Here is a 15,956-nt window from a genome sequence, read left to right on the forward strand (position 1 = left end):
GGAACATCTAGTACATCTAGATATGATCTCCAATTCAACAAGATAGATCCTCACACTAACCACCTGATTCAAAAGATTGCAATTTACAAATATTTTTTATTAATATAATTTCACAGCAAGTCATATTATAATTACACTCCATCAGTTCCAAATGATTTGAGAAAAGTACAAATACACAGCTGCTCCGCTCTCTATGGTGGAAATATTGTATTTTTTTAAAACCAATACTCCACTTAAGAAAAGACCTTTCTAATTAAGCCACGAGCAGTACTACATCTTTAATCTTCAGATTTGCTTAAAAGCAATCGCAAGAGAACAGTGAGGAGTTTAACTCAAAGTTTGAGAGTATGTTTATGACGATTATACTAGGTAGTAACATATGCACATACCGTCTAGAGAAACGTAATATCTGCCAGCAATAATTGAAAACCGATCAAATTAGCAGTCACGTATGTAAGTGGTAAATTATAATATACATAGTTGTTGATTTCGCATCGTTGTTTGATGATATTGCGTCAGTCAAAACCATCTAATAAGATGAGGTCTCACACAAGTTATCGGAATATAATAGTATTAAATTTATTATTAAAAAATCAGATGATATTCCATTAAATATTGGTTATAGTATAGCCTTATACGTCTTATAAAAGTATTATTGTTTTTCGGTAATGCTGGATTCTAGTTTATCTTATTGGTTCCATCACTTACTAAAAGCAATTGAACCTCTCGGAGATACTATGATAAAAAATAATAAGAACAGAAATTTGCATCAGTCATTTATTCGTATTCTTATAAATATTTGTGACATGTAATTTGTAAATAATTATAAAACTTTAAAACTTCATCGAAAACTGCAAACATTTCAAAGTAAAGACAATAATTTACACACAAACAAGATACGGCGCGCGTTCAAACAGCAAACGTTTTAAAAGCTTTGTTCTACTAATGTCAACCGTACATTTAATATAGATATATAAAATGTATGTACAAGAGAGTATTTTAAAATTGTAAAACCTCATTAAAAGCTATTGATAAAAATATTTAAAAAACCAAACTGCACCCACTGAGTTCAGTTTCAAATATTTTTATACAAAAAAATATATACTATGTATATTTGTATCACTCGTCTATGTTGCAAATCTTAATACTATACGGGAATCATACAATTGTAATGATTATTAATCATAATTACCAAGAAGGATAAAATTTTACTCATTATGGGTATAAAGTAGTATGCAGTAAATGTGTTATAGAGATACACACTAGACAAAATTGTATAATTATAATTTTGATATCGATATAAATAAATTATGATTCACAGTTGTGGAGCATAAAAATAATAATTTAAATGATTTGTTCACATTGTAAAATTGTTTGACAATTAAAAAATATTATACTACATATAAATATGAATAGTTAAAGTAAATCAGTACCGCATTTTATTTGGCGATACACTCGTAACTTAAACATACTAGGAAAATTCGCTTAACTGACTAGCTTCTCTAGGTAAAAACACTTTGGTCGCTGCAACAAATGCTATATAACTTACACATACACGTTTCATACAGGGCAAGATTTTGTAGCATCTGTCAGTAAATCTGTAAGAGAAGTTGTTGTTAATTTTGATAAAAATATATAAAAAATAGTATATACACTAACCGTGTGATGGTAAAAACTATTCTTTTGGTTGACCACGTCCCAGCAGCTTGGCAAGAGAATCCCAAATTCCTCCGAGGAATAGGGCACAAAACAGATTTTCGAATGGTACAAACGGATCGTGAATACCCAGCAAGATGGATGACAACTGAAAAGAGAAGAAAGCATTGTTTATTACATGTTATATGTACATTATATAGAAGATATTGACGATAAATGAATATACCTTGAAATAGACAAAGAATATCACAATTCCAAAGTAAACAAGAGCGTGTGGTGCTGATATCAAATCAGTCTTTTTATCTAAGACGAATATTATAGAAGCAACCAGAGATGCTTTCGTGTAGCTGTAAAAAATAAATCACATATTTAATACATTGCATACTCAAATTTTTAATTGTCATAGTTTAGTAACAATATCTTAGTTTCAAACCACACAACTACTAATCTGTTGGTGAACAATACTTACAAGCTAGGTTGCATGAATTCCATAGCAGTCGGCGTCCATGCTCCTCGGATGAGTCTCTCCAGGAGCTTGACGAATCCAGCGCCATTTCCTTTCATAGTACCGATGATTATCATAATTATATAAGCGTTTGGATACAATTTAGCGGCATGAGTGACGCCGTCGTAAACTTTCTTTGCCCTGTAGATTTCCTTCATAGCCGAAGCTACGATTTTAACCGGTAAAAATTTACCGACTTTATATCCAATGTCGAAGGGACTGTAGAAAACGAAATACCTGAAATACAAAAATGAATTATTATTTTTGTTTTTAAAAATAGTTTTATTTAAAATATTTAGTACTCACCAAGTCAATGTTCCCACAATGAGTTGAGGTGTATTTTTTAACGGTGCTAAAATAGGTTCTCCCAATAAACCATTGGCGACCATAGCTCCCGAGAATATGACTAGCATTGTGGAAAGCCAACATGATAGTGGATGTTTCCTGGAAAACGCCTGGGCACCTATAAAATTATTAAAATATATAAACATAAGTATCATAATTTACAACCGTTGAAAAATTAAAAGAGGAAAGGTACATTAACTTTTTTACCTACAGATATACATATTATTATAATATATTTATAAAGTAAATTAATCATAAGATATAACAATTTACGTAAAAATAATATGCGGAACATAGTCTTAGAATCACAAAAAAAAATATATCTAGACTTTTTTTAATTCCTATAGTTAAAAAGCGATGGACATTTTTTTAAAACCATTTTGTGACACTAGTTTGAGAAGCAATAAAAAAATAAGCTACTAATAAAATAACAAGCCTTAAATATAATTATATTTGCACAAAATTAATTTGACACAATTTAAAGTTTAAACCCATTAGTTGTTTTTTATAATTTTTCTTTGTCGTATAAAAACGAATAATTATTTTATTTAGAGTAATTTTCATTGTCGATTATTTATAGAAATTATTCTAGATCTTAATATTTTTCCATTTTCTTCTGTGATAAAAAAATATGATCTCACTAAAATTTGAAAAAAATAATTTAGTTAAATAATAGTGAGCTACATTAACAAGTAAATCATAAAAAGAATTGTTAAATTTGTATTTAATATATTTTTATTCACATACATATATAAGCTCTAGATTATGAGTACGAAGCGCGAAATTACAAGCGCAAAAAAGACGACCTATAGTAAAAAGTTAAACTTATGTTGATATTAGCTCAGTGGCGCAGCTAGGGGAGGCGGAGGGGCGGACCGCCCCGGGTGTCACTTCCTTGGGGGCGGCATTTTTGCGATGGAAGGATCGTTCGTGTAGTGTGGTTCTTAAACTGAATATGCTAAAAATTTTTTTTATTCACGAACAGCTAAGAGCTAAGTTGAATATATAAAATCAATAAATATAATTTAAACAAATGCTGACTGTATGACTCAGCCGGCATTAAAATCCTGAATCCCGATGGGCGGCCTGAAAGTTTTTTAAAATCGGTAAAAGTCGAAGTTACACCTAATGTTCCTTATTGTTTGTTCGAGTCGAGCGTGTGCTAAAATATTGAAATGCCTGATAACCATTATCATATTTCATTAAACTTGAAAACTGTTTTTTTTTTTATATATTTTTTACATATTTTTAATAAATCTATAATATGTGAAGGGTATGTAGCGTAGTTGGGGGAGATGGGGTTAAAAGGAGCCACCTTCCCCGGAAAGTATTGGCATATTGAAGACACGTATTAAGTTACAGATTCTTGGGAAGGTCAGAAGGCGGCAAAGGATCGCCCCGGGCGGCACCTTAGATACGGCACTGTATTAGGTAGTTATATTTTTAAGCAGTTCGAGCAATAAAAGCCGACTATGTGCGCTCCCCAGCAACAACGACTTAACTAAGAATTTAATTTTTATTTGTACCAAAAAAAATATAAAAAAAATACTACGCATTTGTAATGATAAATTCAAAAATAATTAATCAAATTATAAATAATTTAGAACAACACGAAAATATTATTGTTGTGGGTATTACACCAATAGCATTTAAAAATAATCAAAAGGACGATAGTTTGCCCTAACAATAGCCATTAGAAATTATCAGAACACCTTTTTTACACCATAGTCAGCAAATACCAGAAAAACCTTAAACCATTTTCTTTATAAGCTACGATTCTTGTGTTAAAAAAATAAGTAATGGCCTCGCATTTAGCAAACATTGTTTGTACTATTTTTTGTAATTATAAGACGGTAACCCAAAGTGGGACCTTAAAACTAGTTTTTTCTAAAGGGGGCGATGGAAGTGGAGATAAAAACTTACGCGATTGCTTCTTCCAAGTACGATTATAAAATATATTCCTTCTCAGAAGTCAAAAATCCACGTCAAAACCAATAAAATCGTGCCGTCGCCGTCGCAGTGGGAACGAGTTACCGAGCGTTCGAAGTGATAGTTGTTTTTCGCTCTCATATTGAACAAAATTCGGTTTGAAAATACGATCAGTCCTCTTATATTAGAAGTCAAATTGAGTTCCATACACATTTTAGAGCAGCATATTAGCGCCTATCAGTTAAATTATATTTTACCTAGTAGAAATATATACATATATCTACTGGTGAAAATGTATTTGGATTTAACTAGTTAACATATAACTTTACTAAAAAATACACATTCGCTGTAACATTAATAATTATTACCTTTTAGTAAGGTCTACACAAAATGTTATCGCTTGACCACATAATATAGACCTTGAGTTTTGCTAGCTCGATATATATATTCAAAATTTATAAAAAAATACTTTAATTTAATATAGTACATATTAGGCGTGCATGTTTATTGACTCGATACTAGTTATTATTAATATTAAATTATTATCCAGAGACTACGATAGTTTTATGGACATAATGCTCTATTTTACTAACACGCAAGTTACGAATGCGGGTCACGTCAATATTCACAAATGCGCGAGTAACCCATGAAGGCCGTGACTTTTTATAAATATTATATTTAAGTAGTTCACGTTTTAATTTAGAAATTGTGAAGTACGTCATAACATTTGATTAGACGTAAAATGCATAAAGGAAAGCGAGCTGAACGAGATTAAAGATAAAATCGAAGTTAATAAACCCTTTTAGAACCGAATATCATGTTTTATGAAACTAAAATGTTGGAGATGGGTGTACACAAAGTATCGTTAACAGTGTAAGGACATGTCTACACTTAGTTAACAAAGTTTGAAGTCAGGGCGAATGCATTATACAAACAATAATAAGATTTCAAAAAGAATCGACAAGTAGATGCTTTGACGCCGATTCTGTTCAATCCTTCTAGAGATCAATGTCTCACATTGGTAGTTGTAATGTTAAGTCATAATTTGATTTGTCATTTCAAGACGAAGGCACGCCTATATCTTTCAGACTACATCTAGCGAATGCTCACAATTTCACTATGAATTGACAGATTGAATGAGCCAAAAGCTAGTTGAGAATATTTTTTACCCTCTCTATAATCTTTTTTAATCATCTTACGCCAGTGAAGGGGTTAAGACGCTCTTGCACTCGGTTCGATGTTTGAGTTATCTCGCCAATCAATTTTAGAAGCGAGCGTTATTTTTAACGCTTGTTGGCTTTAAGCGTTTCGGCTGAAAATTAACATAGGCTATCAGATTTACTTCTAATTTCTAAAACTTTCACTTGCGGAAACGGTAGACGGATCTATCGTCGTCGATAGACACTATATTGTGTGTGGATGTATGTAGACATGTGTGTAAGCTAAATGGATCCAGATTCCCAGCCCACGGGAGAGGAGTAAAAATATCCCGGTTAGACAACCACGTGTGCGTTCAACGCGACATGCAGTAAAAAAGGAAGTGAGATGTTCGGGTAATAAAGAGTTATATAAGTTGCCGAAATATGTTTTATGCAGGAGTACCGACTTTAAAAGGACGATAAATAAAGTGACTTAGATAAATCGATAAAGGTAATGATTAATAAACACTTTAGAATATACCTTTGGCGTATATTCAAAATATGACATGCAGAAGTAGTTTACATCATCATAAAGAAAGGTTTAATAAAGACATAAAAGTGCTCCCATTAAATAATAAAAATCTAGCGTGTGTTTCTTTTTATTGGTACTTGCTGTAGCATTAACAGAATGTATGTGTTTGTAAAATATATCTTAATATTTACTCTAATTAGTCAATAAATCAATCTCAATGAAACGAAAGCATGCATTCGTCGACCACTAGACATTTGAGAAAGACTGAAAAATAATATATATACGTTAGTACATACACTACTTCTTAATGTCTTATCTATTGTACAATATATGTATCTTCGATAGTATAATTATGTTTGTCTATGAGCACTAGTTACATGAAAAATAAAGTTATGATACAATGAATATTTTAAAATACGATAAGTTTTAATACAATGAATATTTTGAAATACGATCAATACTTTAAGAGATAATGCCAGTTGCAGCACGTATATTTTACATTATTGACAAAATACTATTAATTCAGTTGAGTTCCTAAACTACCTGAATTAAATTTAATCTAGCTGACAATATTGATAGCTCTATTATGCTGCTGATGAAACTGTGCAATGGAGCACAGTTGGTTAGTCACATAAAAGTAATGAGCATTTAAGGTTTGAGAACCCTGAGGGGTAATGACTTCGTAGCCAGTGAGACGTTTGATGGAATCTAGCTAGAGTTTTATTAAATTAGATTACAATTGCGACAGATGATAAATGGCGAGATGTTTTCTCCGAGCGGTGGTGAAGAAGCTGGCGAGGGGATGATGTCTGTAGGAGGTCCTTAAAGGTCTTGTAGGTGGCGTGACAGCGACAGTATAGCGGAGGAGTCCATTTCTGGATGTGAGCGCCCATGACAGTACGTTGTCCGCGGGCGGCGGGCGTCTGCTGGTTTCTTCGATTGTCTGCCTGAGTCTTCGAAGGGCTGCTTGTGACTGCCTTCGCCTCATCAGAGTCCCAATCCTTTACGCTATTATCTTGTTTCCTTGTTGATGGATGATTATTTTGGTCATGGTAAATTAGCACGAGTTTTGAGAATAATACCCTTTCAAACGTGGGCATCAGTTGATAGATTTTTAAGTGACATTTTTCGATACTAAGTTAGCACGGCGCCACCACGCTCAAATTGACAGTTGCGAAACGTCCATTTGCTGTTCAAACTCTAACCTAACTTAAACGAATATAATACCAGCAAAATGGTTATTTTTAGGTTCGGTTCGGGTTTGAACAGCACAGGAAACGCAGTGGAGAGTAAGAACTGGCGGCTTTTGGGCATTGCGCCATGCTAACTAACAAGTACCTATTTTTTACTATATTTGAGAACAAATTTTTTAAACAAAAATTTACGTCCATTTACTGTTCAAACCCAAACCTAACTTAAACGAATATAATAACAGTATAATAGATAATTTATTTATGTTAAGTTTCGGTTTGAACAGCACGGATAACGCAGTGGGGAGTAAGAACTGGTAGTTTTTATGTATGGCACCGTGCTAACTAACCAGTACCCCTCTTTCATTATACCTGAGAACTAATTTTTAAATAAATATGATCCAGAATCCTTGACATATTCAGAATGAAAGATGTAAAAATGTTTATTCTTATGAAACGCATTGAGTAAATAAATTATAAAAAAACAAACCCTTATAAAATATAGTTCGTTTCTGGGCGAATGAACTAAAATCCGTCGACGCAGAGGGTTAAAGGCCATATTTCACACGTTTCTAATAAAAAAATATGGTTTAAAGGTATAAAATAAACAAGCGGCTTATGTATACAAAATAAACTGTAACACGGGAAACGCGTTAAATCTTAATTTACAACTGGCGGGCTATTTCGTCTCTGGGGAATTTTGTTAGAATATTTTTGAAAACAGTATAACGCGCGGAAAATTGTGAGTATATGTTTTATGTTTTAATGCATCTGTGTAGAATGAAAATAGATGTAGAATATATATGATACATATCAGTTCGCGTGAATTCAGAAAAATTGATAATAATGATTTAAAATATTTAAGTTGCGGTTGCCTCCTTACGAGCGGTAAGTATGGTATTATGGTCATATAAGCGTCAAACAAGCCATATTTCAAATGAACATTTCGATGACAATTATAGCATGCGAATCACTTGCGCATCATATAATGTTTCATAACCACTTACGTGTACGAATAAACGAGCGACACACTAAATAGCTATAGAAACGTCTCTTTGAATCATTATAGCGTATTTTCTTTGTATGTACATAAATCAAGAAAAAAATAACATTTTTTCATCAATAAAACAAGGTCTTTTTGCGACACGCCATTAATCAACCGTTAAAATCAAACCGCAGATTCATTCGAGCGCAGTTTGAAAAGCAAATCGGAAATATCCGATAAATGAGAGTCATTGTCATAAATTAGTAATAGCTATAAGAATATCAAATTTCGTAAGTAGACTTTTATATTTTGTTTTGATTGGCGTGCTATTCAATTTAAAATTTATTAGAAGATTTCTAGAACGCAAATACTATTTATATTATATTAATCTTGTTATGAAACTAAATTTCAGTTACATATAGATAATACATCATACACATAGATAATATATCTCTTAATAAACATCTTATACTGATGGTGTATCAATCTCGTCTGTTTGAATTTAGATTTTAGATCAAGTTTGATGATTTTCTTTATTCTGTCGCAATTCAACGTTATCCAATTATTATACGCAAAAATATATTAGGCTACATATGAGATATAAATCCGGGTCTTTCATGTTTTAGTCACTGCTTTATACCACTGGTTTATCGTGCAAGTATAATGTGATTAAGGATCAGATAGTGGGTGCTTTTGGGTTCTAAATTGGTCCTTAGTCTTATCATAAGATAATAATAATGAAGGTGGAAAATTATCAGAAATTACATTTAGTTTGGAATTAGTGGCGAATAAAGCATTTCCGACAAACTGATTTTTAAGTATGCTAATTAAACTCTTAGTTTATATAATTAATATGTATATAAATATATATGTACATAACATAATATGTATATAAATATATATGTACATATTATAAATTTTCCCCCACTAAAATTTGCCGCAAAGCATATTTCAGATCCTTCGTGGACCGCAATGCGACTAGAGGACTAAAAATTCTGTGGACTGATACCGAATTGGGAGCGAAAAAAAATGTCTTTCAAACGCAAACGGATTGAGCTAATAATTTCTGTGATTATCAGTTTACTTATTACAGGGGTGTATAGCCTTTTTATACTCATAAACATTTTTTAAATTGAATTTACCTACATAAAACTATTCATTTTTATTGAAAAACTTAAACAAATGGTTTTTGCCTTTTTTTCGCCAAGTATAAAAATGATTCATTTGATTTAATTTTTAATTTAAATTATTTGATAAATTATACTTGGGCATTGAAAATTCAAATATTAAAAATTTTGTGTTGAAAATTTTGTTTTATTATAATTGCATTTGGAGATTGAACAATCCAAAAGTTTACGTATGTTTTTTACAAATAATTTTTGTCCGGAATATTTTGTCCGCAAAAACCGTGTCCGGAAATTTCCTGTCCGCAAAAATCCGATCACCCTAGATATCATATACAAAATATTTTTAAGTCACTGCTGTTAATTATAATTTATAAGCAATAAAGAAGTGGTGTAAAAACGAACTCAATTACGTTACTGCGAACGTTGAATGAAAAGTATTTTTAAAACACCATTCTACTAAACATATTTCAGAACTCAAGATACTGTTGTGGCAAAAAAAGTAAAAATTTTAATATCTGATTAAACCAGTAATAACATACGCTTGCTTGGTGTGGAGTAACAGCTGTGATACTTTTCCTGTATTCTATTTCTTTCAATTTATAGCAATAAATATAATATTTTTTAAAAACTTCATGGTAGATTTTTAGTATCATCAATAAAAGAATAAAATAATATTAAAATACTACCAGATATTACATTAGCCCAGTAATCTCAAGAATCAGTGACTACAAGAGCAACATTAAAATTAGGTATAAAAATAAAATGACTTTTCGCATATTTTAGATATTTAAAATGATTTCTTAATTAATTTTTGAACTTTCGTTTTAGACACAATTTGGTTTTACTGTGTTTCATCCAGTTCTCATTTCGGACGTCGTAAAACCGTACCTTCTCTGTTGTATTAGAAACGCAAGGTAAGGGAGAGTGAGAGCGTATCACGAGATAAGGTGAATTGAATAGTCTCTAGTTGACAGAGGTGGGCAACATTTTCAGAGTCGTGGGTCGTATTCAGTTTTATTTACCGGGCCGCCAATAATTAAGAAGATATGAGGTTCCTAACTAATCGATCGTGATCTACTAGTAAATCACAAGGTAAAATCTGATCAATCATATTTCATGATTTTTACAATATAAAATGTGTACTTATAACTCTGAAAAACTAAAAATAGCAATATAAAAAAAACAACAAATACAAATTGCCATGCAGCGAAAACTTTTAGGCTTTTCCCATTTCTGTTGAAGAAAATTAGTTAGGAATTTAAAAAAATTGTCTTGATAACCATTCATTTTGTACAAGAAAATTAACCGCGAAGTAAAAAAAATATTTTATAATCCCTAATTTATATATTTTTTAAATACACTGAAAAATAGTAAATAGCACAATTAATCCCCAATTATGTATCTTGCAAAATTGTGCAATATGAAATTTGGATGTAAAATTAATTCTTTAAATAATTTAGTGTGCCGCATATTAGTAAGTATGGCCAATCGCTTGTGGGACATATAAAAAATCAAAATGGGCCACAAGTTGCCGGCCCCTACTCTAGGACGCAACTCTGACGTATTCTGAAAAACTTAAACCTGTTTCCGTGTAAATCTATACTGTGCAACTGTCGAAGCCACCAGATTGTGCCCACAGATTGCAATATGAGGTTAGATTTTAAGATATAGCAATGGAAGATATGTTATATGAAGCACATTTTTATTAATTTCGGGTTCGGAAAATCCTAGGAAAATACACCAAAAAAAATCTCTAGTTTATATAAATGTTAATTTATTTCAAATTTTACATAAACAAGCTATAGCCACAGCTAAATAACAATATTATATCCGAATTCAGAGCACTGGTGTACCAGAAAACGCCAGAAAATGCATCATTATGCAGATAAAAAAATGGACCTCAATTACGAGATTTGATTTTTCATATATTTTCATACGTATATAAGGCTATTGTAAATTTAAGACAAGAAATAAAAAAAATAAAGAATATTGAAAACCCTTAGTAAATTTTAACCCACTATAAAATTTACTTCGGTATATTTTTAGTTTCACAAAATACTTCGAATATAAGGCTTTCTGTTATCGTAAACGATCTATTTTTTGTTGTACAAATATATCGTTTCTTTTAGGTAAAAGAATCTTAGAACAAATTCCGCATCATCGATTTTTTTGTTTATTTAATTCGCGCGGCACCATTTGTTAAGTTTTTTTTATCTAGTTGTATAAAGTGGTCCATTACTATTGGATTACTAACGAATAATTTTTTACATGTTGTGCATGATTAGCGTCTTCTGCTGTTCGTTATCAACTTAAGATAATTTTAAATCCGAATTAGATATTACTAAAATACAGATCGAGAAATGGACTTCAAAATAATATTATTTTTCTAACAACCTAATATGAATAAATGCTTACTTATGCATAATAAAACTTAAAATTAAATATATGTTTAATTATAATTAGTTAAATTAAGTTACTTATTTCTATGTTTGCGTTTTTGCTTGCGCTATTTTCGTGTGTGCATTTATCACGCGTTTTTTTTTTCTGCTAGGATCCGATCACCGATTTTATATACCAATGTCTGTGCTAGACACTAAAATAAATCAACTACGGCGAAAGTACGCTTTTCACGATGTAAGGTCGGTATTCACATCACTTATATGTAATAAAAATAACAACCACATTACACGCGATTATGGCCATAAAATACGCTCTTATTGTCTAACGTACGTGAAAAATAATTCAAATAAAAATAATAACCATATTACACGCGATTTATGGCCATAAAATACGCTCTTATTGCCTAGCGTAGAAACGATTAGAATTTTAATAAATATAATAATGAATAGACATATTTTAATAAATTAGGACCAAAATATCTGTTTAAATTCGAAGCGATTTAAACAACCGCCTGGTCTTATCGAACTAGGAGTAGCGAAGATGTATTTTTAACCGCTTAACTATTTTTTTAATACACTAGAAGTAACGCGCCTGGGAGCGAGAGCGCAGATATAATTAGAAGCGAACGGAATGTCCGCAATGGATTCCCGCTCAAATTTGAATCGGGTTTTTTACAAAAAAAATATTAAAAGCTATTTTTGTTTCGCACGATCATATAAGGTTTATGTTACGTTTCGAGGAACTCACCGGGACCAAGATCTTCCCTTACGGCGAGGGCGCACAGTAGGGAGTGCGCGATGTCGAAGTATGGGAACATCTTCAGTTTGATGACCTGGTTGGCCATATCGAGGAAGGCCTCGGGATCCATGGCGGCGGCGGTGTTGCGGCGCCGGCTTACAAAATAATGCGGAGCCGCACGACCTCTCTCGGCCGCTGGCGCTTTCCGACTCGCTTTTCCGGCCGTGTGGACCAAAACGAAAACGAATATTGCGCAGCGGGGTAACACCGAACTTTCTTACGTTCTGTCCTTGCGGATGTAACAAGATTTTCACTTCAATTTACCAGTGAGCTTCTAATCAATAACTTTTTAAATCAACAGTATTGTTATATACCACTTGCCAGATTTTCCCTAATTCTCAAGGACAGCATTTGGGAGAAGGAGGCGTGTGGGGGGTATTTACCTCCTTTGAATTTGGCCAGAAAAATGTTTGTAACCTATGGCGGCCGACTCTCGAAAGAGTATTTCACTCTTTCGGGGGCTCCTCAATGGTTCAATATGGGTCATCTGCTCTTCATGTTATTTATTAATAATATAAATACAGCAGTTACAAATTAGAGTTTTCTTCTGTGTGCAGATGATTTAAAATTGTATAAATACATTCGATCTGTTTCGGACTCCTTCTTTCTACAGAGTGATTTAGATTATGGAAATAGATGGCTGTTGGCTTTTGCTTTTTTTGTGGATTTTAAACAAGGACGTCAATTTGGGGGCCAGGTCAAGAAATTTTCCCTCTTTAAATTTAGCCATTAATATGCATGTGATTTAATGAAATACTTACTATGAATTTAAATGAAATCGAAATATTAAAAAAACGACCACAAACTGGCCAACTTTTGTTCTCCCCTGGAAAAAGCCGATATGACGTTTCTGCCGATACCTTTGTAAATTGTGCGATACAAATCCTAATATAAATACATATTAATGAATTAGTAATAAGTAGATATTCCGACCGTTTTTTTTCTTCTTACCATAGCACTGCGACAAGTTGTTTCGAAGCTCGAGTTAATTTCTGGCGAATCGAAGGTGGCGGCTGGATTAGACCAAATCAGACAGTTGAAAAGGAATGGCTGCATGTTGCCTTTCTCATACTGCTTTGACTGTGTTGATTTTGCGCAAACTTCTCTGGTCAAAGTCCGAACTGTAAAGTAGTTTAAAATAAAAAAAGTAATTATAAATTTCAAATCAGAAACAAAATAAAGTTGTAACTTTGATTCCGGCTTATAATTTATTGGATAATGAAAATCGACAATTATCCCACTTCTACACGTTTCCGCTTTATTTAATCAAGCAAATTTGATTTGAATGGATACTGAAAAGACGGTTTTCGTCTTTTTACCCCAAAAACTACCTGCTATGTTGTAATTGGTCTTTCGCTTGAATTGGTCGAAAAAAAGTATTTACTTGTACGTAATAAAAATATATTTTAGCGTATTTCTTCGATATTTTTCATTTATTTAAATATTTGGCACTCTATTACCTAATATCTATTTTTAAGCGTTAACTATCCATTATTTTTGAAATTATTATCTTACAGTAAGCTCACACGCATTTGGATAAAAAACATCGATTTAAGGCATAGAGCCTTTAGTAAATGCATTAAGCTCAGGATTTTTGGCCCATTAGCAACTATGACCTTCTACCTAGTCTTTCGCGAATGACGCCGCGGTCGAATAAACAGGCACAAAATTATTGATGATCTTCAGCATCACGAATCAATTTAAGAATATGATAAAGGGATATCAGGGATGAAAAGGCATTAGGGATAGCAGACTCGCGCTCCGTGTTCCTAAAAATAACTAACAAAAACTTAATTTACGAAAATAAAAACGATGCATGCCCACGTCCTTTCATTAATGAAAATCATTTCCTCGGCTTTAAAAAGAGAAAATAAACTGCGGAGGCTGATTTATTTTCTATGGCCAAAAACTAGGCGGCACTCTGGTAACACTGATGTAACGTGGGCATAGGGCAGCACATTTATAGGGTGAACCTCGAGAGGAAGACGACGACCGGTGACGCTTCGTCCGTCGATCATTTGTAGCATAATAACCACCCATCACCATTATTTTATCAAAAAACAAAAAGTAGGATCCGCATGTTCATTCCGCGGTTATTCCCGAAATAAAAGAAAAAAATACACATCAAAAGGCCCATCTCGGAATTACTAAAACGACGTTGCCACTTCTCAAACACAGTAGCTTGCGCTTGGCGCCTAATGGCTTCCATAGCTGCAGAGTCGTTTCCCTACATAGTGAAACGTTCTACAACCTGACATAAAAATTGAGCGACCACTACGAAGATGGAAGTTCACTGCGCTATAAGATCAATTTACTTCACTCATGCCATATTATACACAGATATGATGAATTTAAGAGGGACTGTCAGTGACGACAGAAGCTAATTTTGGGGCGTTCTCTCCGCCTAATGTGTCAGTGGAAACATAGCCCCATGTATCATTCGCTGAGCTCCAAAACACAAATCCTGATGCTTATCGCCGAGTCGCACCAACCTGCATATAGCTTCTCAGGCCCTTTCCTTGGCGTGGCGTATGTGCACGCAAAAGTCAAAATTCTTGTTTGTATGAACTCTATCCTATTACCATTCACAAAAAGCTAGTGGGTTTTGGTGGTTCTTTTGCCTTAAACTCGATCTCTCTCTTATTATCTGCAAATAACAGCAAAATAAGGTCATCGGCATACGCTACAAGATCGCAACCCTGACCTATGTCGCGTTGCCATCATGACCAAGCATTTTTATTTTTAACATTTGTAGATACGTTCTATGTTTGAAAATCATGCTTTAAATCTTGTCGACGAAGATTTAGCAGAATCTATTAAGAAAAATCATTTTGTAGAGTCCAGAAAATATATAAATTTATTTTGTGTCTTAACCATCGCATTATAATCACAATTATATTGTACAATATGCCACAGGAAATTCGCACTTCAATAAAGCTATAAAAACTGATATATTAATGATTAAAAAATATATTAATAATTTAATTTAATTAGCAAAATTTACAAACATAAACATACTGATATTTGATTATTGACGGACGCTCGAAAATATATCGTTTCGGTTTATCACTATATAATAATTTAATTATATGTATATTTTGTATTGTCTTTTATGAAGAGTAAGGAAGCATTTGAGTAACCTCTCTCTCATTCTTCCTATCATCCGGTCTAATACAGCAATGGCGAATTTGAAATAACAGCAGAGGTTAATACCTAATAAACACTTCAACTTCATACAACATCAGTCTGAATTTGACAACTTTATATTGCTAGACTACTGTCTCGTTTTTTCTAGATTATCTTATGTTATTATTTCTTGAATATTTAATTAGTTACATAACAATACTCGT

At 32.6% G+C, this 15,956-nt stretch overlaps 1 protein-coding gene across 1 annotated transcript; it reads right to left on the reverse strand.

Moving 5' to 3' along the window:
- Nucleotides 1–763: 763 nt before the first annotated feature.
- Nucleotides 764–12,767, reverse strand: LOC148233256 (trimeric intracellular cation channel type 1B.1). The gene is made up of 6 exons (XM_088189701.1): nucleotides 12,556–12,767; nucleotides 2,468–2,624; nucleotides 2,126–2,398; nucleotides 1,883–2,003; nucleotides 1,660–1,804; nucleotides 764–1,598 (listed from the first exon to the last, which is right to left on the reverse strand). The coding sequence occupies exons 1-5, from the start codon at nucleotides 12,674–12,676 to the stop codon at nucleotides 1,676–1,678; spliced, it is 801 nt and encodes a 266-aa protein (XP_088045827.1). The 5' UTR covers nucleotides 12,677–12,767; the 3' UTR covers nucleotides 764–1,598; nucleotides 1,660–1,675.
- Nucleotides 12,768–15,956: the final 3,189 nt, after the last annotated feature.

The sequence above is a fragment of the Plectrocnemia conspersa genome, unplaced genomic scaffold (genome assembly GCF_051122295.1).
Source record: "Plectrocnemia conspersa isolate PC_06_02 unplaced genomic scaffold, ASM5112229v1 ptg000008l, whole genome shotgun sequence".
Taxonomy (NCBI): domain Eukaryota; kingdom Metazoa; phylum Arthropoda; class Insecta; order Trichoptera; family Polycentropodidae; genus Plectrocnemia; species Plectrocnemia conspersa.